General features: G+C 44.1%; 1 protein-coding gene across 4 annotated transcripts; it reads right to left on the reverse strand.

The window, feature by feature from the left end:
• Positions 1-381: 381 nt before the first annotated feature.
• On the reverse strand, positions 382-24,107 carry NADK (NAD kinase). 4 transcript variants are annotated; one of them, XM_053451615.1, is made up of 12 exons: positions 24,027-24,107; positions 15,631-15,850; positions 13,753-13,836; positions 5,391-5,520; positions 4,619-4,727; positions 3,900-3,985; positions 2,960-3,062; positions 2,414-2,565; positions 2,056-2,155; positions 1,686-1,843; positions 1,254-1,336; positions 382-891 (listed from the first exon to the last, which is right to left on the reverse strand). In XM_053451615.1, the coding sequence occupies exons 2-12, from the start codon at positions 15,807-15,809 to the stop codon at positions 744-746; spliced, it is 1,332 nt and encodes a 443-aa protein (XP_053307590.1). In that variant the 5' UTR covers positions 15,810-15,850; positions 24,027-24,107; the 3' UTR covers positions 382-743. The 4 variants fall into 4 exon arrangements, with proteins under 4 accessions (XP_053307590.1, XP_053307589.1, XP_053307591.1 ...); XM_053451614.1 differs by lacking the exon at positions 24,027-24,107 and adding an exon at positions 19,385-19,522; XM_053451616.1 differs by lacking the exon at positions 24,027-24,107 and adding an exon at positions 18,815-18,853.
• Between the last annotated feature and the right edge of the window lie 65 nt (positions 24,108-24,172).

A 24,172-nucleotide genomic window follows, 5' to 3' on the forward strand; every position in this document is an offset into this window, starting at 1 on the left:
TTATGGAATTATGGCCCTGCTTGTTGGCGCTCCCCGACATAGAAGCCGAAAAAGAGAATAATCTTTGTTCCTGTATTCCTGTTTGATGTCCGTTAATAGAAAGCTGAAAACTCTCACTGCTATTATATTTAATATATACATTTCTTAAAAAGCCACAAAGTACAGGTTGTCTGACTCTTCTAGCACCAATGGATGGAAAGAAAAAGTATCCTTAGAGCTAAAATATTTGAATCTATATAAGTTAAGTAAGGGTGGCATTTCTTTCCGTAATGATGGACGCACGTGGAATGGAGCATGTCGACGATCACACCTCATATTCAATGCTTAACCTACTCCATTTAAAGTCACAAAAATAGGCTTTGAACAAAGAGAAAGACAAAATACATCGTACGATCTATTATGGGACAATTAGAAAATGTAAACATATCAGTTTAACCACTTTGCGATCAGAGGGTCTGCGCTGCAACACGCCGCCTTGGAGACACCTCTGGCCGCAACATCAACATTCCCAATCTTACTTTATAAGAAACACGAATATAAAGTTCTGTCTTAAAATCTCCAAGCGATATCGCTATTGTGATAAATAAAAGGAAGAAGCTGGTTATCGGTAGACCAGTATTTTGCAGCTGGTGGCTTTTGAAAGCACTTATGTCTGTTTTTGGTCTGTTTTCCATGAACGGGGCACATTTGAACCGGAAAGAAAGACTTAAGTGGAACCAGATCCTGCTCCTCCGTAGTAGTCTCTAGTATTCTTCGTCATCAGATGTGAAGTTGTTTTGCTTCTTTCGGACGTTCCAATGTAAACACTCCGCCAAGCTGTCAAACCAGTCGCTGACCGGGTCACGGAAACAGATGGAAGGGAGCGGGTAACAAGAGGTAGTGATGCTAATACTGGAATGAAAGAAGTAGACAGACTCATTGAGCACTAGCGGGAGTTAATATGTTAATAAACCACCCATCCCTGACACCGCTATCCCAGACATCCGTGTTAGGACTGGGTCACATACACTGAATATGGGTACTGTTATCTTTGTATCGCTGCTAGGACAGATTATTAATATGATTTTTTAATTAAACATTCTGTTTTAGGTGAGATTGTCTAAAAGGTCGTTATATACAGCTATTTATTAACAGAAAAAGTCGTGTCTTAGAAAAAAGAAATTTAGATTAAATTTTTTTTTGCCCAAGATTCCTTTTGCTTCTGGAAACGTTAATAAAGGCCCCTGAATTAAAGGTAAAAGTTAACCCCTTACCTGTCTCCGTGGCAAACCTCCTGCCGCTTCCTTCCATCAAACGATACCCACGCATTGTTCCGCGCTTCCGGAGACAGCATGATCTGAAAAGGAACAGTACTATTTATAAAAGGGCCAGAGGACGGGCTTTTTACAAATATACCATAACAACAAAATATGCCATAGTAACAAAATATGCCACGCATAGAACAGCTGGCTACAGATTTTATTATCGAGATACAACATGAAATGGTTGATTTATTAAAGATGCCATGCTTTTGGAAGATGCTGGACTTTACATCACTTTAATTAAAGGTTATTGATACCATCTGCTCGATCTGCACAGAATTTGTGGGGAATTGTGCATATTCTTGCATTAAAAAAGGTCAGCGCACATGTAAAGGATTCATAGAGCAAAGTCATATTTTGGCCCTGTGCAAACAAACGGCTCACCTTTAACTCCACTCCAGCAGGGACCACTATTGGTCGAAAAGACAGGGAATGAGGGCAAATTGGGGTGATCATAATGGCGGGGACATTGGGGTGAATCATGGATGCCCCAGCCGCCGCTGCATACGCGGTGCTGCCTGTAGGTGTGGACACGATGACCCCTGTAAGAAAATGACATTTAATGAACGAAATAGACTTTATAAATATGGATTATATCGGTTTTCTGTGAATTTCTAACCAATATCTGCATGTTAGTGATGGAACATCTATGGCTTTGACCGGCATTGGAACATTACGACACTATACAATGAACAAATATGTGAGACATTTTTAATTATCTTCAGCACACGGCAGGTAATGCTAAGGTACTTACCATCACCTTGCACAGTAGTTATAAGGTGCCCGTTTAGGAAGACATCAACATTGGATAGGTAAGAGGATGGACCTCTGTCCACCACCACTTCATTCAGGACCTACGATTCACACAGTAAAGTGCACACAGTCAACATTTTACCCGAAAGCAGAGAGATGAATTATTTTAAGTTAATGCAGCACAAACAAACTGAGCTTTAACAAGGACTTCCCACCCTACACTTTTTGTTCTGGGGAGATGCCCGTGTTATGGGACCGCATTTATGTGACATGTCCCATGCGTGCTGAGATCCACAACAGGGGTAGTGGGAAGACAGCAATGGCTCCATTGCTGTGGCTCCATTGCTGGATCCACTCACCTGATACTTGGTTTGTTTTCCCATCTCCTTCTCAGGCTTCTTAACAATGAGACCGTTTTCTTCTAGTCCATTCTGCACCCCCGACTTCTTCTCTTTGTGCTCTTTCAACACTTTCACTTTTAGCCGGCTACGCAGTACGAGAGCCGCGTTACCTGTGCAAGAACGATAGAAAAACAGCAGAATTAGTTATTACATTCTCGTCAGATCACAATACCTTGTAATACAAGAGCCTCACAAGCACTATCCATAAGTTACCCTGAATGGATAAATTCCAAATACATCGCATTGCTGTAAACGTATTATTATTATCATCATCATTGGCGTCCACAGGAGTGGTTTGTCCCCACCAAATTCTGTTGATGCCCCATTCTTTGTATAGGGTTAATAATTTGTCTGAATGTCCATGATTATTTATTTTTCTATAACCCTTTGTATCAACACAGGAAGCCAATTAAAGAATGAAAACTACCGGTGTCAGTGATCATTTTACTGAGAAATGGGTAAAGCCTCGGGTATGTCGGCTGTCCTCTCCGTAGGATTTCTTACCTTCTATAACCTGAGTGACTTGCGTCTGGAAGTTGTCAAAGCTGAAAGGTGTGAGAAAACCCAGTGATCCCAAGTGGAAAGCCATCACCGGCGGGACACTGTCCTGCAAGGAACAGATACGCTTTGAGTGCCCACGGAAATCCAACAGGGGGCGCTCAGGCATAATAGTACACACGGGAGAGCTTCACGCTGGACGGAACCCAAAATGCTAATGAGGCAGGAGTGCCCCAAAAAAGAAATATACTCGATGTAAAAGGGAGTCCAACACCCTCCAACGCTAACCCTAAAAACTACCTGTTACTGGCATGATCGTTCTAAGAAATGATGTGAGCAGAAGACATCGGTGACTTTCATCTGGAACGAGCACTCCATGTCTCACGAAGCTGTGAACCTGAAATACTAGTTTTACCTGCGAGCCGTGCGTGTATGCCTCCTATACACCTGATCGCTTATAACGCAACGTAATCATACAAGAAACAGGTTTCTATCTATTCACTAAAGAGGGAGCCTGAGAGCCCAACATTTAACTCCCTGATATCACCGAGTAAACCCAATGAACTACTCCTGGAGGAACAGCTGACCATGTATAATGTATAGGTCAAACATTTCATTCAATAAATCTCCCATATAACTCATGTATAATACAGCTCAGGCCTTTAGTAATACAGATTGATATCAAGGCGTTCAGTTCTTCTACTTTCCTATTAATGCCTTTTTAGGACTGTGAGTAACGCAGCCCACCGCCCCGGCCAAAAGACATCACGTATTCATTATCTGCACAGACGCTCTTCTCCCGGACAGGTCCGTTAGGCGCGGAGCTTTTCCCTCTATGCGACTTGCAGTAAAAGCTTTAGGGTCGTTTCAGTAAAGCTGAATAAAATAATTCTGCACCTGAACCCTGGATTACTGGATACCAAGATAATGTATTCTATCTACAAACCTGAAAGAGCGATGACGCGTACAGTAAGGTCCCATCCCCTCCGAGGCAAATAATGAAGTCGATCTGATTCGAGATGTCGTCATAATCTGGTGAAAGATTAATCTGAATTATTCTCCTTTCATGGAAATGACTAACTTTACGATATTGCCAATATGATTTCTCCAGAAGTCATTACCGCTCTGTATAAACGGGGAGCGGCAACCGTCCAGAAGATAATCCCTTCCCAGTAACATTAGCTCAGCTCTCACTTTATTTCTGATAAACCAGAGGACTTAAATCTACGTCACCAACAGCGTCAGTCTCATGGCTAAGAGAAAGAATTTCTGATCCGTGAAAACGAAATCACTAAAAAACTAGGTATTTTGATATATATATATATATATATATATATATATATATATATATGATACATGCTTATTTGTTACATCACTAAACAGTATATTCGTTCATGTTACATGTATTCGAGCAGCCATATCATGGGATAATTTACATTTTAGTAAAACTCACGTATGTTCCAATAACACATTAGGACAGATGCAGTTGCTTTTTTACAGCTTATAGGCTATTTTGATCATCAGGTGCCTTTTATTAAGCTGAGAATCCTGGGAGTTGTAGTTGAAAACTACTACAGCCCCCTCAAAAATGGCGGTACACAAAAATACATTTTTATTTCATTAAAGGGTTTTATAATACAAGACACGCATGTCCATCACTCTCACCTTCTCTAAAAGTGCAAAACTTCTTCTTCACTGGTCCAAAGTTCTCATCATTAACAATAGCCGGGTCTTCCAGCACTTTCTTCTCCACGTACACAATCATGTTTTTCTCCTAAATAATTCATAGAAAACAATCTGAAAGCTGTAGCGATCCACGCCTCAGTTTAAGCGAGGACGCCATCTAAATTTATCTTAAGACACGATTTTTAGGTGCATGAAATGATATCACAGAGTAACGCTCCTGGAAACGCCCAGTTTAGCGAACAAGCCCCTTTACGAGGACAGACGCCCGCAGCAGCACAAGGAGGGTTTGTAAATAGATTAACATTGAACAGTGATCAGTATCAGTCCGATACCGATCTGCGATAACCTGTACCAGCGATTCTAGTGCTTGTATAACGCATACGCCCATTTAATCAGCAGTCTGAAGCTTTACACGAGGGCCTGGTATAAAGGACATGCCAAGCCGTACCAGCAAAATGCGGTTAGTAAGCAGGAGTGGCACCCAAACACCACGTGATGATGTACAATAGGGCCCTCCAGGTCATTGGGTAAAGTAAATATGATGTAAGAGTGCAAGTAATCAGCGCTGCCGCAGCATACCGTGTTCAGGGGAAAGCGGATGATTCCATCTATTCCACGGAAAATTATTTCTACTTTATGCATAATAAGTAAAGTTTTTTAAAATGCCGTCTGTCAACGTCCTACCCGGCCACCGAAATGACTCTTTAAATGCCATTCAACGACCCGGCGGCTTCTCCCAGGAATCGCTCACCTCTGTGAGGAAAACGCAGAGCTCCTTGAAGGGCTGCAGCAAGCTGGCGTCTCGGACCTTTTTGATCACCAACACACTTTTTGGTGGCTTGTTCCACGTTAGCAGCTGGCTTGCGGGGTCCTGAATATGCCTGGAAATTGGGGGGGAGGAAAAACAAATCTTTAATCGCTGAAAGCCCCAAACATACCGGAATATAAACCCTGCAGGATGGCGATAATCATCCAACGACCAAAGTACATGCGCAAGAAGACGTCTTTCTGAACCTGACAGGTCCATTGTTACTATATTTTATTCTATATATACATTCGGCGAACCTATTTATTAAAGAATGGGAGAGTGAGATGGAGCGGGCAGACTAGACAACATTAAAGAGCTGTCCAGAAATCCCTTCGTGGGTTAGCGCACCTTAGTGCATCTGCCCCGCACAGTCTTCGGACTTAATGATATCATTTCTGTATCGATGAAAACAATCTGGAAAGAGGAAGCTTTTTTATGGTCAAAATAGGTTTCGCCACAGGTTTCGCCACGGGTCTCACCACCCCCAGCCTGACCAATGGATTACAAAGAGGAAATAAGTCAGGGTGTGGAGATCGGGGGAAAAAACCTGAATTTAAACACAACGATCAGTCGGCACTCCGTGTTTGTTCTTTCTTTCAGTTGAAAATATTGTAACAGGTAATGAGTAACACAATACGAGGACGCTTTATCTAACAAAACCAGTCCGGGTGCTTCGTATCTATATCTGAACATACGGCGGGGGCAGACAGCAGGCATTTTCAGAGCTACTACCCCAAAGATGGGGGGGATATCCTAGCTGATCACTGCGAGAGCATCGGGGCGTTTGGTTCCTCCATTACCCGAGGGCCAAACCTGGTCTACTATAACTATAGGCGTCATCACAAGGGCTCACGGCACCAATCTTTGTAATATTAGATATTGTCAGTGTTATTTAAGTGTGGTAAGTTATCCGGAGTGATCTGGCACTCACATGGTTAAAGAAATCACACAAAGTTCGGGACAAGGTCCCCGGCGCGCATGCACAGAAAAGGCGTCCATCGATTTCAAGCAGCCAAGGCGGTCGAGGAATGGGGAGAGGCTGTTGTGCCGCAGCCCTGGAGCTGCAGTGATTTACCGCGTATTTCGTCTACTTCCAGGTAAAGGAATGGACGTTACAGAAGTTCAATACACATTCGTTGTTGGTGGCCCCCAAACGGCCCCTTCCACGGACACGTTGGAGATCATGTTGTGTGTGCGCCCGCCTCTCTTGCATTCGCGCAGGAGAATAATAGGGCCGAGCGTTCACGCCGTTCTGCAAGCAACTGGCAAGAACAGTGAGAAGTACTTAATGCCATTAGCAGGGGCATCTATGACAGAAGGAACAGCGGATGCCCCTCTTCCGTAGCCCAGACCTCTCCGCGCAAGGTGTTACTGTTATCGTCTGTGACACGTTCAATAGCCTCTAATTCTTATCAAGAACTCCTATAACCCTCAGCCTGCCTCTGCCTCTCATGGCAAATAAACCCCATACCCAACTAGTCCGATAAGGTTATTTGCCAGCCCGATCAGGCGGACGCCGTGTATTTAGGGAAATAAAAGATTCGTCGTATACCTCATTAAAAAAAGTGATCACAAGTTCATAACAAAACACACTTAGTGGTTCAAAATAACATTTTCGGCCATAAATAGTCTACTATTTTTCATTACACATAAATAAGAAGATCAAATGTATTCTAGATCGGTTCCTAATATATTATTTTAAAATGAACGCTATACAAACAAATTAAATAAAAATAAATACTAAACACAGCTATGCCAATTTCTGCTCGCCCCTCTGCCCTGAAGGGGTTAAAATTTATTCTGCCCCCTACAAGGGTAACTGTTCTATTACTGCGGCATTTTGTTTTATATGAAATTTAAAAAATAGGTACAAATACTACAAGAAAAAAAGCCGCGTCTCCGGACCGTTACCGTTGGACCCGAGTGACTCGAGGGGCAGCGAACGAGAAGACCGTCATAGAGGGCAAAATTTTTTTTTTAGAAGGGCTTGGGGGGGGGGGCAATCTAGCTTGCGAGCTGGAAATCTCTGGGGAAGGAAAAAATATCACAATATGAGGAAAGCTATCTTTTCACATGAAAACAGTGACAGAACACTTGGAAGCCGAGGCGTTTTCAATGATCTCCCGACTTCTATATAACGTGCCTAATAATTGCTTACAAAATGCTTAGGATGCTAAATGCGTTCTGAAACTTTCCAGGCAATGCCAGACACTAAACTCCATATCTAGCGTTGGAACCCACCGCGGGGACAAACACGGAGACTACGTTACAGCCGGACTCACCCGCTGACATTAAATACCAACAAAGGCTTAGCACCAAACAGCAACAAAATGATCTAAACAAATTAACAGATAAAAAATCAATAATAATAATAAAGGACGTGAGGCTACCTGGCTGCCGGTTATAATGCGCTGATGGCAGCGTGTAGAAAGTTCTGCCACTTAAAAAAGGGACTGATGTGGAATAATTGCAGAATCCGGGTTAGAAACAATAAGCAAAATCACTGCAAAACGATTACAATTATTTACATTTACAGCTAAAGTATGATTTATAGGTAAATAAAAGCACGCAAACACACACACACACTCAGTATACAGACATTGCCGCCCATCCCTTTGAGGAGTTCAGGTTCGGGTTAAATCAGATGCTTTCGGCTAGTGGCAGCGGAGTGGGCAGCGCAGGCGCACGCTTGGATCCCTGCCTGGCGTCTGCTTTTCAATTGAACACTTTAGCTCACATCATGTTCTGATCCGAGCTGATGAAGCAAATCCATGCCCGGCAGCAATTGGTGGCCTCGTCTCATACGAACCATTGCCAGGCGTTCTTTGGAACGTTCTTTGGCTTCACTCGGTCAAAAATCTTCATTGTGCTCTGCATAAAATTTCCTGGATGTCTCGAGAGGGAAAGGAACGCCGGTTCTCCTTCTGAAGAGGATGCTACGGTCCGAAACACATGATGAGGAGGGAAAAAAAGGCACTTAGAAGCGATGCCCCAAAAGAAAAGCAGGGGGGGGGATGCCCGGGACTCGGATTCTTAAGTCATTTCTTAAACCGGACCTGCTGAAGAGGCTCGTCTCAGGATCATAACTGAAAGGAGATGACAATCTGCTAGAAACCCATAAGAGGAGAGCAATGTCTGTCCCGTTGGCGTGTAGAATTTTGCCATTCCAGGGACAGGTACAAAGCGGGTGAAGGTCGGAGCGGCGGGGTCTCCGCTGTAGCAGGTGGTCCCGGGATAGTCCTCACAGGGAACGTGGCCCAGCTTTCCAAAGACAGAAGAGGCAGGTGAGACGCTCGCTGCCTACACTGGTTTGTTCCACTGGTTTGTTCAGGTGCTCAGCCTGTGGATGGACGGCATCTTATTACACGCCAAGTATTCAGTAGTAAGGAGGCCGGCCCAGTAGGAGGAGTGCGGTGGGGAGAACACACACCAACACGCACAGCAAATAGCTTCTGGAGTGCAGGGAGGATCAGAAACCAGGAAGAAAACAGACACTCGTACGAGGCTCCTGCCGACCCAATCTGAACGCCAGGAGATCTCAAACGGGCGGCATCGTCACTGCGAGTTCACTCTGAATAAAGGTCACGCAATGTATAATAACACAAATATTACGCCCATCGTCACTAGGTGAACGGACTGCCAGCGGGAGCTAGACCCAGCCGGGGAGGCAGAGGTAAATACCCCAGGAGGCATTTCACAAAGGTACAGGCTCAGGGTAATCCTGCGTACACAAGTAACACGTGAGCCTGCGCTGACTGAAGGAGCGTGTATCGCGTACGGGGAGATGGGGAAAAGGGGCAAACGCATGTGGGGGGGGATCCTGCAGAATCCCCTCAAACATCTGCAAAACACGCAAAAAGTACATTTATAGGGCCGCACAAAGTCCACGTGCACTGAAATGCATGCGATGGCTGGAGAGCCCATTCAATGTACTGTTGGGGTCTCCAAAGAGCAGCTGATTCCTCTCCCACCGCCTCGATAGATCGGCACAGGCCACCTCGAGGACAGGGAAGGCAACTACAATATTCAAACTGAATATCCCATTCAATCAGTGGGAAATAACCACGAAAATAATAAACAAATAAACTGTATATAGAATTCCCCCAAAATCACAACTGCACGGGGACACGGAAGGCACACAAATAACACTCTCAGAAATAATTACTTAAAATATACCCCATAAATATAACTTTTCCCCCATAGAGTTAAGAGGAAAGTGTGGAGGGTTTGGAACGGACCCTCCTAGTCCTGTCGTTTTTGTTTGCTGGAATGGAATTATGAACCCAGGAATCCGTGACGTACGGCCGGGAGACACGGAAGGCTCTTACACGGGAACCTCAGCCCAGAATGCGTGTTACAGGGAGGGTCACGTCCACTTCACAGCCTCGGCTATCACCTTCCCAATGACTGCTGCCCTTGGGCTGGCAGGGGGGCAACTGAGGGGCTCTGTCCACTCGCAATGCATTCTCCTATGAAGCCAGGATTTAACTCCTGTGCAAAGTACCAACCAGCACCAACGAGCCTGACTTGCAATATTGCTTACAGGTTAGTGGATAAGTGGAACAGTCTTCCAACAGAATTGGTAGATGCCAATACACCTCTGGAGTTAAGGCATTCGGAAGACAAACATAACGCTTTCGTGAACATAATACATGGCTAAGTAAAAGGTGAGGTTTAAGAGCCCTATATAGTTCTTTGTTTCTGTGTAATAGCCCCGGGGCATATAAGCCGATATAATGCTGCGCGCAAAATCAGGAAAAGGGACTCACCTAACATGAGTCAGGAGCAACGAGGGCGTTCCACACCCCACCACAAATCCTACATTTCCATAAAAAAAGCCCCCGCTTCCGGCAGGTACAAAGCCTCTCGGCAGATAGGGTGGCCGTATCGGATACCGCGTGTATCTAGTCTTTAGTCAAACATAAGCTTCTGGGACCTCAGAGGTCTCTTCCAACTTTTATCTAGGACTTTGTCGAGGGGTTTCTTGCAACTGCGTCGGTCACTCTGATTATCCTCACGCTGTGTGAGTTATGTTTGTGTTGTTGTTACTTCTACATGTTTTTAATGTTCATATTTTTGGGAATTTTGTATTTCCGCAAGGGCTCTACAGATAACATTACGTCCTTAATTATTATAATAATAATAATAATAATAAACCACCTGCTTGTAAAAGGAAATATTATTAACACGCTCTCTCTATGCCGTGCATTAGATTTCCAGTCTTTTGTAAGCTCGGATAAATAAATGCGGAAATGAGACAATATTAGCGATTACGTAATAGCCTGAAACCGAAGCCACGTCCCCGCGGACAGACACGCTAATACTGAAGCAGCCGCTGGACACATGCGCCGGGTCCCCAACCAACTTTATTTCTGGCTGAGCAGGAGGGCACGAGATAAGCGGAAACCAATAAACTCACTCACTCACTAAACAAAGACAGCGTGACGGCCCGAAACACTCCCAGCATTAACTTTCATGGAGATCGTGGGAGAATATGCTGGGATCTTCCTGCTGCAGGTGACGAGGCCACAGATGGCGATATTCCAAACCCCGTGATAGCTGTATAAACACCATCATTTTCAATAAAACGACATAGTTCAATACATTCACATCCACACGTCCGCTCATCGCTCTTCATTCTTGGATCTAAGGCTTTTCACAGGGAGGGAAGTGGATGAATGGAAGAAGCGGTAGACCACATACAGTGACTCAATGTAAACATGCTTGGTGGATAAAGCGATCCAGAATATGATGAGAGTAAGAACTGGTTAAGGAAAAATGGGCAGACTAGACGGGCAGAATGGTTCTAATCTGCCATCAAATTCTATGTTTCTAAAAGCTTAAAGGTTGCAAAGTTATAAGGAGACCCAAGAGACAGTTTGGGGGACTTTAGAACTTAGTAACAAAGTTGTTGTTCACTTTGGTGGGGTGTACAGACAAAGATTAAGGCTATCACTATGGAGGCTTTCATCACCCGGACTGGAAAAAACGTGGCGGGGTTAGTTGGGAGTAGAGACATCCTTATTTTCTTAGACAATTGGTAGAGCAGCCAACGAGGAAGGAGGCTGTGCTGGATTTGGTATTTACTAATGGAGAAGGATGTGACTGTCAGAGAGCGCTTGGGCTCTAGTGATCGATCAGAGGTTACACTACGGGTTTACTGCAGGAAGATCCTCTCAAACTAACCTAATTTCCTTATTTCATTTGGTATCTGAGATAATAGATCAGGGAGGAGCTGTTGATATCGCCTATCTATACTTCAGTAAGGCATTCGAAATTGTCTGCCATAGAAACCGTATGAATACATTGCAGAAGGCTGTAGTTAATGGTGTATATATTATTGGTGTATATTCAGAGGAAGGGCTTGTCACTAGTCGGGTAGCTCGGGGATCAGTATCAAGATCCATACTTTTTAATATTTTATTACTTTACCAATAAGTCCTTCTAATATCAGTATGTTTGCAGATGATACAAAAGAAGTGAAAAGGCAAATGACTGAAGTGAATTAGAATGGTTGAGAGTTTAATGCAGATAAATGTAAAATTATGCACTTGGGATGTAAAACTTCCAAGGCAGAATATAGCATTGGGGACACTGTCCGTGACAACGGAAGAGAGAGACTTGGGACGTAAAGGTAAGCACACGATGCAATAAAGCATCCGAAAAGACGTCTTGCATATTCTGGCATATTTAGTGCATTTCTAATATTAACTAGTTATTGTTAAAGAGCACTATATACTGTGAAATGTAAGAAGGTGGGGAGCAACTGGTCCATTTAAACTCAAGTACTGGCTGAGCCGTGCCCTGTCTCTCTGTGTTATGGTACATTCTGCAGGTCACATGACCCAACTCCCCGCGCTCCTTGCTCAAGAACAGAAACCCCCTTCCTGTCACATTGCGAGAAGGAGCGAGATGGGGACACAGGGTGGGTTACCGGGAACATGCGCGTCTTCTGCCGCAGCCTAGATCAGTATCGCCCTCCTACGCTACGGACGGAAGATTAAGGGGGGGGGGCTTTCAACATCTACCACTTCTGCAAGAATAAAAAGCTCTCGATTTCCCAACAGAGCAAAAAGTCAACTACCGGTAGATGTCATGCTATAAACTTTTTAAAAAGGCACAAAAGACATCGTTGTTTGAGAGCAAAAGTAGGCGGCAGGGATTTTATACGCGGATTGTATTTAATGAAACCACTTTATACATTTCCTGTTGGGTTATTTTGCATAGAATCATTTTATCACCATAAGCTCTGTGATCACACGAAGTGCTCTTCAAAATGAGTAACAAATCAAGAGGAAAGAAGGGAATTTGCAAAAGTTAGATAAACAGGAAGCAAACATTTGCTAATATTTCCAAACGCTGTCACCATTTTTACCCCCTCCCCAATAAATAAACTCCCTACATGTTTTTAGATGCATCAAAAGAGAGAGTATGCCCCCCTCTCCCAGGGTCTCGGCCGGGTGGTGTGGAAAGCGCGCTGTGGTAAGAGAATCTGTGTAAAGGGAGCTCGGACCTCGCGCATGTCAATGTACCGGCACACGGTTGTCTCCGTGCTGCCGCAGGGAAGGGCGCATTAGCTGCTGTGAGATGTTACAGCAAGATAATGACTGGGAAACATTAAGCAAATCCACACCAAAGAATGAGAAGCCCAGAAAGACAGTGGGGCAAAAACCCACAAACATTCTTACGTACCCTTTTTATCATCACTTTTATTCCCCCCCCCAGAGCTCTCTGCCAGAAAACAGGCGGGGGGGGGATCATAGAAACATCCGTGATTTTCTTTCATTTGGATGAATTCTCTAAGCTGTAGGCTCTTATAGAAAGGACACTACCGGCGTAATTTATCCTAATTATCTTTTATCTTATCCTACGTAGTAGGGGTCATTTTGTAAACTGCACTGAAAGCCGTGCCTAGGCCCCAGGCTTAGGGCCCAAGAGATCACACCAACGTCTATCTCACGGCACGCGGTATTACAGAGAAATAAAAAAAAATATTGCACTGTGGGGACGTCCTCGGCTTTCACCGCATCGTGGGTAGTCGCCACCATACCATAGATCACCAAGGCACAGGGGTAGGAATATAAACGAATTCCTCCAGCCTGGGTAAAAATACCTATGGTTCTTGTTTTGGCTCCGACGCAATAAGCACATAAGGATAAGACATTAACGCACGGCTTTGCTGTCATTAGTAGTGGAGAGCATCTCAGATCGTTAATGCCTACAACTTGCCACGTTCCTTAACTCCAGAATCACACTACAAATGTTTAAAAATAATTAAAATTAAGAAAGAAAAAAAATCACATACATGATCGTCTTCGGATTCTGTAGCATACAGGCCTTTGGTCCAAATGTGGTTACTGGGCATGGTCCATGCATGGATCGGGTTCTCCTAAAGAAAAGGAAAAAACAAAATGGGACGCAAATTAGACACTTTACCACCAAAACTACAGGTAATTTACAGCACGAAACGAGTCATTTAATCCAGAGAGTGTGGATTTTCATATTAATAATACAGAACACAGCTGGACAGAACATGTATGTGAAGAATGCACATACTGAACAAATGAATAGATAATTACTTTACGGAGCGGGTAGTAGGTAAGTGGAACAGCCTCCGAGCAAAAGTGGTAAAGGCTAACACAGTGAGGGAATTTCAACATGCATGCGATAGACACACGAGTATCCTACATCTAAAGATGAAACCGAGGTCTGATTACGGTCAAAGTCCTTACACCAGGAAAAACAGGCTGATCCGCCTTTAACTTATACGTTTCGGTGCATTTTATAAATAAACTGTATATTAAAACGTAGCTGTGATGTAATCAAACGCGGCGGAGGGTCAATGACCAGACATTATTCAGATATGAACGGCAGTCTATTGCCCCCAAAATCAATACCCTAGCGTTTGTGTAAGAGCAGCCGATTGGACAGAGGGGGCATCGAATGTAACCGAGTTCCTCGTCTGCCACAAAGCAGAACAATGCAGCTGAACCTAAATTTGTATTTTACAACATGATTTACTGTAAAACAAATATTTGGTATAGTGCATTTTTTTTTAATCAAAATGATGAAGATGAATTGTTTCTGTACAAAAACTGCAGGCAGCATAAAACATTCAGTGGATGAAATGATGGCGTCAGGCCCTCCACATCTGCTGTGAATAATTGTGAATGTAAGAGCGCGTCCACGTGAGATGCTGCTCCCTGCCCCATCGCCCGTCTGTCGGCGGATATACGAGCCGCTCTTCTCGATTCAGCCGGCTGAGAAACACAAAGGGCCGTGCGTAGGAATGACTCGGGGAAGACACATGCACAGTCATGCTTACTCTACGGCTTTTACAAGCCTTGGATTAAATCCTTCCAGATGACTTTGAACCCAGATACGCCGGTAATTTAAATATTGGTTAAACGCTAAAAAGAGGAATTCAACCCACATATTGTGCAAATATACATTCAATGGGACGGCGCCCACGCGTTCTTCCCGAGTCGCATATAAGGACATTGTTCACCACCTTCTTTGCTCTTGGTTGGAAGTTGGCGCAGGCCAATCCACTCTCAACTAAAGCATCACATGACGCTGAGGGCCACTTGGGAATAAACCAAAGCTGCACATTCTGGGCCATCTCCCCCCCATAACACTTAACTTTTAGGGTTTTTGGGTTAATTAGCTGAGCAAAAACATCCATGATTATAAGAGATGCGTTTGTAATTCAGTCTAATTCATTAAACGTTCGGTGTTTACAGTAGGTCATACGCCTCAGCTGACGCCAACAGGTTTATCCACTTCACCCCGAGCTGTAGGTGACTCGAGGTAAGATGAAACATTTTAATTTCTTAACTGAACTTGGAGTTATAAACACAGTCCCGGCGGGTCTCTATACGTATGCAGGGAAAACGCAGCCCTTCTCGCTCGGAAGTTGGCATTTTGTGTAGCTATTGGACACTCACAAAATGATGACTTCACTTTGGCCAAACACTTTTTTGGTTTGTTCAAGCCTTGTGAATGATCTGATCTTTTACTATACTCAATATATTTCAAGCCCTCACAACTTCCTCCAGCTCCTGAATAATTCTGAATATTATGAACAGCAGTATTTTACCTAAACCTCTCCCCTTTTAAGAGAAGGCTAATACATCTCCCACCCTCATTGAGCAGCCCCTCTCCTGCTCTTCCCGTTCCTCACCTAAATTCCTTGGTGCTCCCCGGACCCGGAGAGGCGGACAGGCTTCGGGATTTCGCCCTCCCTCGGATCGCTTTCCCGCAGCTCAGGTCCTCCTCGCAGTCGCAGGCGGCAAACAACAGCGCGTCTTCGGAGCTCACGCTACCGTCTTTGCCGCAGTTCTTGTTCTGGGTTCTCTCCATTTCGGGATCCGAGATACTTCGCTCACAGAGAAGGGATATATCTACAATAACAAAAAGACAACATTCATGTACACACAGTAACAACTAGTTCCGTCACAAAAATGCCCTGTTACGTAACACAGGGAAACAAAGTATTTATGCTGCCATCATGAAAATTCCTCTTACAGCTCCTTCCACACACAGAACCAGAAAGTCATTGCCTTAGGATTCAAAAAATGCTAGATCTTACTTCAATGTTATCAGAAAAGCCCTAAAAGTGTCTACCTAAGCATGTAACCGTACACTTCATCGCCCCACTGGGCAGCCAGACTCAGGAAACCCACCCAGCTTCCTCTGTTCCTGTGATAAGGAGAGCGTGCGGGGAACACAGACCCTTCTATCACACAAACACGCTACAACGTTACAAAAACAGCAAAAACCGGGCAAAGAACATCTAACGGCAGAGGAACGGTCTGGGGGGGGGCTGCCGAGGGTCGGGGTAAAATAAAAACCCAGACTGCTATGATTTGCAGATCTTGGGGCCCCAAAAGAAGGATTTTTTTTAGTTCTGGGATGTGAACAATCACATGGTGACGAGCTCATCTGCGCCTTTACGGGATTTCAGAGCATATTGGAGGATAAACTGTACAGCCTTCTGGCAGAAACGGAAGAGGTTAATAAAGGGACAGACATAAACACGAACATCAGAACACGAGACAAGACCAAGGACCACAGAAGGCTTGAGTTATATAGTTGGAAAGAAATAGCCCGGACGAGCTGAATGGCTGGCGTGAAATGCCGGGTTTCTGTCTCGGATCTGGTATTTGGGTGGGATACAATCAGCATATAACAACTGGGTGGGGGGAGACAAACACGGCGACCAACTGGTAATAATTACTGGGCTCACAAACAGTCCTAATCAAAGGCGTTGCTTAACCTGGGGCAAAAACAAGATTGTTAGACACAGACCTGCATCTCAGGTGCTTAACTGTTCCTGGACGCCTCCACACAGCATGTAATGTTATAAAGGTCTACACAACGAGACTCGCTGCCAAACTACGAAGTCATAGCCGGAAAAAGGAGAAAAGCGACTCGCCTTCTATACACACTAATATGTTTATTAAAACACATGCTGCACAAATTATATATATACACACACACACACACCATGATATCCTTATCAGATACAGAAGTAGGTGTTTGGACAGAACCCAATCCCTGATTTTAGTCCTTATTCTTCTCCAGCTGTCCTAAGGAGTGAGATCACTGCCCAAAACAATCCGTGATCCCATACTCACTTATTTCGGGGGCAGCGCAACCTACACACGCAAAATCCCAATATAAAAGTGAAAATTCAAAAAGACTTCTATGTAATACGACTTCTATGTAATACGACTTCTATGTAACACGACTTCTATGTAACACGACTTCTATGTAACACGACTTCTATGTAACACGACATCTATGTAATAATGTGGGCAGAGGATGAAATAAGGTAAGAAAAAGGTTGTGAATCACTCTTTTTACAATCTTTTTTGTGATTAGTCCACTTAACACCGTGTGATCGAATATTCAGGTTAATAAACTCCCCACAGAGCAAATCACATACGTAAAAGGATTTTTCCCGCTGGAATAAATATGGCCAAAAGGAACTCTAATAATCTCAGTGGGGTGATACAGCGGGGTATACAATTAGCACACATCTCCAATTATAATGAATGATCTCAGCCATCGTATTTCAGTACAAAATAAAAGCCGTCATCATCATCATTATTCTGAAGATGAAGAAAAATAACAAACCTGCCCCTCCCAAAATCAAAAAAGCACCAAAAGCAAACGCTGTAAGCATTGTGTTTCTGGCAAAGAAGTAATAATAATAATAACAATAATAATAATAATAAAGGGTGTTGAAGGAAGAACCTTTTGTCCAAAAACCTGTCTAAAAAACGCTTATGAAAACTCCAACATCTCTAAAAGATGCTATAAATTAAAAAAGTATATAAATAGTAACATAATAATAATAAAATCACACACGCTAACAAAAAGGTACGGAAGGAGAAGAGGGCCCTGCTCTTAGGAGCTTACAATCTAGTCGGTACAGAGAATACAGTCCCAGAGGTCAGTTCTATGGCGGCTCCAAAGGTTAATACATCGCTGCTGACAATCAAGCAGCTGCCAACGTTTCATACGCCGATCTCTGCAACCAAGCAGGGATCAGATCCTCTCTTTCCTCTGAAGGAGACACTTCTGATCGGCAAAGTTCTGTCTTCCACAATTCCTCGGTATAAAGCCTCGGTATATGGAAGCAATGAACGAAGAGACCACCACGGAATGTGGAAGAAGGACCACCAGCCGCACCACACGGAAAGGGAGTCTTAGAGACTGTTATGAGAGACTGTTATGAGAGACTGTGAGAGTGTCCCAACCTGCAAGCCAGGCTTATTTATTCAGCGAGTTGGTGATTCTGCGCTGCATGTCCTGTTAGATGCCCATTTCTCATAATAAGTCTCAATCGCTAACACGGGAAACTGGACATACTGGTGCAAAAGAAGATGGGAGTCCTTAATCCAAGGGGATACCTTTTATTGGGCCAACACAGAAAAAGATGTAGAGTCACTAGATTTGGGGATGGAATAAAAAAATGATACATCTGAAACCTTATGTGGCTCTTGACCTGTTTGGATGTTAAGCCAATAAGACGTACCACCTTCGACTCCATAATCACTAAAACAAGATCACTGCCCCTTCAATACTCAAGGAAGAGTCTACTTCCCAAAATTTCCAACGCGTTTTACAGCATGCGAAGTGTAACGGGTATTATTTATCTGTAGAACGTGAGACTTCCGTCTCCTGTGAGTCCTCCCCTGCTTGCCTCTACTGAAAATAGTAGGGGGCTGAAGTGCGCCCCTTCAATAAAAAGCTTTCCAGGCACATCGGATGCCTCCGTCAGCTGGCGATGCGGCACCTCCCGGCAGAACGCGACATTTCAGCGCGTACGAAAACACTTAAACACAAAGAATATTTACCACGTCTGCCGACATACTCAGCGGAATCAGCCCTATGCAGAAAGAACGCGAGACGAGGGATCAAGGTGCAGCCACCGAACTTACTAACAGCAAACACAACCGATACAACAAACACACAAACACCGCAACACCCGCAAACCGCACCCAATGCGCTACGTTAAACGTGCCGTGAAACCGCATCGATATCACGTCCATTAAAACATCCATATGGAGAAGACGCAGCATGCGACTATAAAAGTTATTTGATATAATAATATATACCCGCTCCTACGCGATCACTCCGGAAAACATCCAGGGAAAGTAGAGATTTACTATCATCTGGAATATTAAAATATTTATTTTCGCAAATATCTGGACAACAGGTCCTAAAAATGGCACTTATATAAGAAAGACTTAGCGCTAAAACAGGATTAGGAAGGCTTTTCCTTTGCTAATCGTCTGCAGCCCAAACACCCCTCTCACCTTGTGCACTAAAAGTTAAAACACTTTGGGTTTATAGTGTTTTTTTTATATCTATGGCATCCCAAACAGATTAGATTTTTCAAAATATAGGGGTTTTTTCGCAGTTACCTTTTGGCCACCCAGTTTATTCCACTGAAAAGCCATCCCGTACAATGAGTGTCCTTAATCCGTCAGAGCGCAGTAACTAAGCTGTGCGCGGTGCACCCTGATCCCACTTGGCTATCGCAGCCAGCACGGTGTTAATATTTAACACCGCTCCACACTATATCAGCGAGAGGGTGGAGAGAAATGGATTTTAAAACGGGAAGTGCAAGAGAGGAGGAAAATTACCCAAAAAACCCCATGGCCGCAGACACATACATCTTGACTGCATATAATTAGATATATTATATTTGGCATATAATAACCATGAAGCTCGTCTAGCATGCCAGGTTTTCCTGATGTAAAGACTCAGATCTGAATCACCCTTTGGTCTTGTCTTAGATTTATACGCCTATCCCAGGCATGTTTAAATGCCCTCACTGTATTAACCTCTACCACTTCTGATGGAAGGCTGTTCCATTAATCTCCACCAAGTAAGACTTCCTTACATTACATCTAAGCCTCTGACGCTCTTGTGTTAGATAATGACCTCTTGCTCTAACATCTTTCCGCCTTTGAAATAAAGGCATTGAAACATTTCTACCACATCTTCCTCCTCTCCGGACGGCTACTAAGCATGCGCAGGAGGCAAGCGCAGAAACATATTATGGATACTGTTTGCCAAAACGAATGTCATCGGAGCTCTTTCGCTGCCACGTTGGCAACAATGGAAAACAAACCCGATGTAAATGGTTACTTTATACCCTACAGATTATAAACGGTTACAGATTAACCCCTTGACAGTTTATCCAGATGCATCCGTTTTGTGCTGCGCCATCCATAGCAGCCATAGCGGGGAAAGGGTTGTGCGATGACAGTCAGGGCTCCGTTATGTTAGCGGAGCGAGTACTCATAACGAACGACACTCACACGCGGCATCTTACAGACCCTGCTGGGTAGATCAGACTGAGATGACGGGAAGCATATTCTCTCCCATGAACATCTGGAAACCCCTGTCTGCCCAGAAATGTCTGCCTGGGAGAGACCTTGCGGGTTGTTGCTGTGCTCAGTGTTGCCATGGTGTATAACTTTTGACATTAAACTGTCTTCAGCATCCTCACCTTGGTCTGGTCCTCACCCAGTTTTATTCCTCCTACACATCTGTTTCTGTTTCAGTTAATTATTGTTTCAACCTACATATTAGAGTGATGATCATTAGCTCCTGTATGGTATAATTGTTTAATGCACCTAACTATATGTCTACAAAGGCAAAGGGTGCTCACGCCCAATATTGACTTGATTTAGATTTTTTCTTCTGTTCCTTCACTTTGCATTTTTGTTAAATGATAAAAATAAACTATGAACGTCTATTTTTTTGATAGAATTCTTACATTACAGCATTTTTTTTTACATCTGCCTAAAACTTTTATATAATAATGGTGTTATGTGACCACATGATCATCATCATCAGCTCTACCCTCTAGTTACAAGGTTGGAATAAATTAAAACCAATAAAAAAAGGTAAAAAAGTTATTTCCACTTTGTGGCCCCTCCATAACATGTTTGTGGGGTATTACAGAATTACAGAAGCCAATACAACAGATGCTCGGGGACAAAACATAATTACACAAAAAAGACAGCACTACGTCCATCCTAAAGTATTACCTCCGAACCATTATCATACCAAACGTACTGCGCAGCACCTGGCATTCCCCATGCGCACGGCGGCAAATCCATTCCTACGTACTGCCAACGCTTCCTTGTTCCACCCAATAAAGCTGCGCCATTCGGAATGCAGAACATCTGGTTTCCCCAGCTTGGTTGATGGGAAGATGTAGGAGTAATTATCACACCTATCACAATAATCCATGGGGGAACTTCCAGTAACGCGTACAAGACAGAAGACGGTCACTGGAATTTCGTTTCGCTGAAATCATCACGAGAGAACTATAACCCACGCTGATCACACAGATAAAGCTGCAACAGCGGAGCCCCGGCAGAGTTATGGGTCTAAAAACCACTATTTAGTACAAATCCACCAGAGAAATGCAATGAGGTGTTACAGAGCGGGAAACATTTATTAAAGGGACAGTTTAGTGTCCCTTACACCACAATAAAGAAGAATGTAAGCGCTTTAATATGACTTTTAAAAAAGCTTTTACCTGAAGTAGAAGCTGCAGCTCTGTGGTTGCCCTCCTGCCCCATAGACCGACTATTCCTGCCACCGATGAGACCCCCTGACTGCAGCTTTCCCCGAGCCAGCACTGGATCCGACTGGCGGTGAGTATATCACATGCTCAATAACTGGGGGTGAACACAGAATCCCCCCACACATTTATTAAAGGGGCACCGTGGAAACGTGAAGGCTCCTCCCGTCCATCGTATACATTAAAAGCATATGATAGCGGGAGGGTCCTTTTAAGTGGAATTCTGGTGAAAAGCACTAAATGTGGAGGAATTCATAAGCAGGAACATCCTACTGGCTTCTACAGTTACCGATTCTGACGTCGCTTTATGAATACGCCCGATATGTTTTGTATCCTACACATACAGGAGTCAGGAAACGAGACTTAACTCTTCCTCCGGTCTGTCTGTCTGTCTCCGGCGGCTGCCCCAAAACTCTAATACTGAAAAAGAGGATTTAGAATTTAGGATCTAAAGGTATTTCTTAGCGGATTCCGCGCCCTATTTTTTACCCTATAGTGATCAACGTGAGAAGCGGCCGGACTCGCTGCTCAGTACAGGTCATATATATAACATACTCCCAGTCTCTGGCCGCATCACGGAGGGCGACGGCTGCCACTACGACAAAAAAAACACATTCCAGCGCAAAGTTTTTTGTTCTTAAAAAAAATGCTCTTGTCACCATGGCAACCAATATACTGCTCCAGCTGAATAGATTCTGCCTTCGGTTGCTATGGTGACAAGAGCACTTATCAAACTTCTTGCACCAGTCGCTCTTTATACATAACCCCCAAAGTCTCCAATCAGAAAAAAAACACAACATGTAACACTCCAGCTGCTGCTGAACCACAACTCCCATGATCCCCACCTCCGCCATATAACTAGCTTGTGGTGACTGAGTATCATGGGAGTTGTAGTTCCAAATCAGTTGGAGCCAAAACCAAAACACTCGCCTTAGCGCTGCGCGGTTTGACGCCTGCCCCGAGGGTCGTTACAAGCCGTCAGACAGCCCGCTTCGGTGCTGTCACAGGCCGGGGATCACGGTGAATCTGCGCACATGGGACTCACCGGCTCTGCCCGGACACCGGGTATTTGTAGCGGGTTTCCTTTCCGGGTCCTACATGGCGACCTCCGCCTTCCTCATATGCGCTCACACCGCTTCGAGTCTAACCAAAGCTCCTGTTTACATCGGCCCCGGGGCATCCTTGGGGACCCTCCGCCGCCTCCCTCCAAACTCCAGACCGGGCCCCGAACGTAGGGTTTACTCTCCGCTCTGAGGCATCAATGAGCGGCTCTCTGCGCATGCGTCACGCTGTCAACTTGGGCGCAGTGTAAGGGCGACACATCCACAGTCTAACAGCCGAGTGAAGCCACCGGGCGGCCATCTTTGTTACAGGCCGATTTTGTTATAACATGGTGGCTGATCGTGTGGACTCTTGTTTATGTTATACGTTATACGTTATACAGTGTAAACAAAAAAACATTGTATCTAAACTACAAGATCTTGTTTCTTCCATTTATTTCTATTTCTAAACCTGCAGGAAGAAAATAAGGAATGAGCTCTAGAATTCACTGTGATTCTTGGCTCCACCAGAAATCTAAATGTTTAGAAAATCAGCAATTTTTTTTTTACTGATGCCTGTGAGGTGATTGCATGTCTCCAAAGTGTCCCGCTTTAGGGGGACAGTCCCTCTTTCCTTGGAACCCCAAACATTTGCAGGGTATGAGGGTTCTACCGCCCCTAAAAGCCCCAATAATGTGTATAGAAACAGCAGGAAAGGGGTTTATACATAAATAAAACCAATAACTCTTCTTCTAAATGCCTTATTCGGATACACAAATAGCTATCGAAAAAGGTAATGGTTTGCCTATACGGTTACTATAGCGTAATAAATTGAGCCTTATTGGGGAGACCACGTCTGGAGGAAAAGGTTGGGGCTCTTGAATAAGATGGCGGCTCAGAATAATCCGCTGCGTAAAGAACTGCGCTGGCGATGGTGATACGGAGCGCGTCGGGGGCTTTAACATAATCCTGTTATGTAATGAGGTGAATGTCTGGAGATCACGTCCATATTCTGTTACATTTTCCACTGGATATGTACTATGGAGGTAAATGGACTTGCGTATATGGCACATGGAAGTAATTGTTAGGGATCTCCGTTATCTAAGAACTAGGAAAGGTATCTGGGTGCTGTGCTTTGGGGAAGCCCACAAGTTCCAGCTCTTTGGAGTTGGTGTGAGTGGACCTCTACATGCCACCCATGAGTCCATGACCATTGACCAAACCAGTCACCCAATGTCACCATCTTCCCCTCCTACATAGACCTTCAGATTTTGCACCCTGCTCATCTTCCTCACACATGACAAGAAACCCACGGTTCTCCAAGAGGCTTCAGTTTCAAGATGGACCACATAAGGAGCCACCTATAGTGAATACAAGGTGTCTAAATAATCATTGTAATAAAATGCTCTTACCTGCAAAGACCAGTTTTGAGATTGAGAGATGGATCTTCCTTCGTATCCAGCTGCTAAAAATCTTGGACTGCAACAAGATGCGGCAACGACCTTGTCTTTACTACACAATAATTACGACACACCTAAAAGAATGTGCAATATTTTGTGCAACCTGTT

Source organism: Spea bombifrons, chromosome 12 (genome assembly GCF_027358695.1).
Source record: "Spea bombifrons isolate aSpeBom1 chromosome 12, aSpeBom1.2.pri, whole genome shotgun sequence".
Lineage (NCBI taxonomy): Eukaryota > Metazoa > Chordata > Amphibia > Anura > Pelobatidae > Spea > Spea bombifrons.

What these genes read in the sequence shown, in the direction of transcription:
- NADK (XM_053451615.1), bottom strand. Translation starts at nt 15,809, where the DNA reads ATGGAGAGAACCCAGAACAAGAACTGCGGCAAAGACGGTAGCGTGAGC. An exon ending in AGTCACTCAGGTTATAGAAG is followed by an intron (nt 2,566 to 2,959) that starts GTAAGAAATCCT and finishes GTTCTTGCACAG; the next exon opens with GTAACGCGGCTCTCGTACTG. An exon ending in GAAAACAAACCAAGTATCAG is followed by an intron (nt 2,156 to 2,413) that starts GTGAGTGGATCC and finishes TGTGAATCGTAG; the next exon opens with GTCCTGAATGAAGTGGTGGT.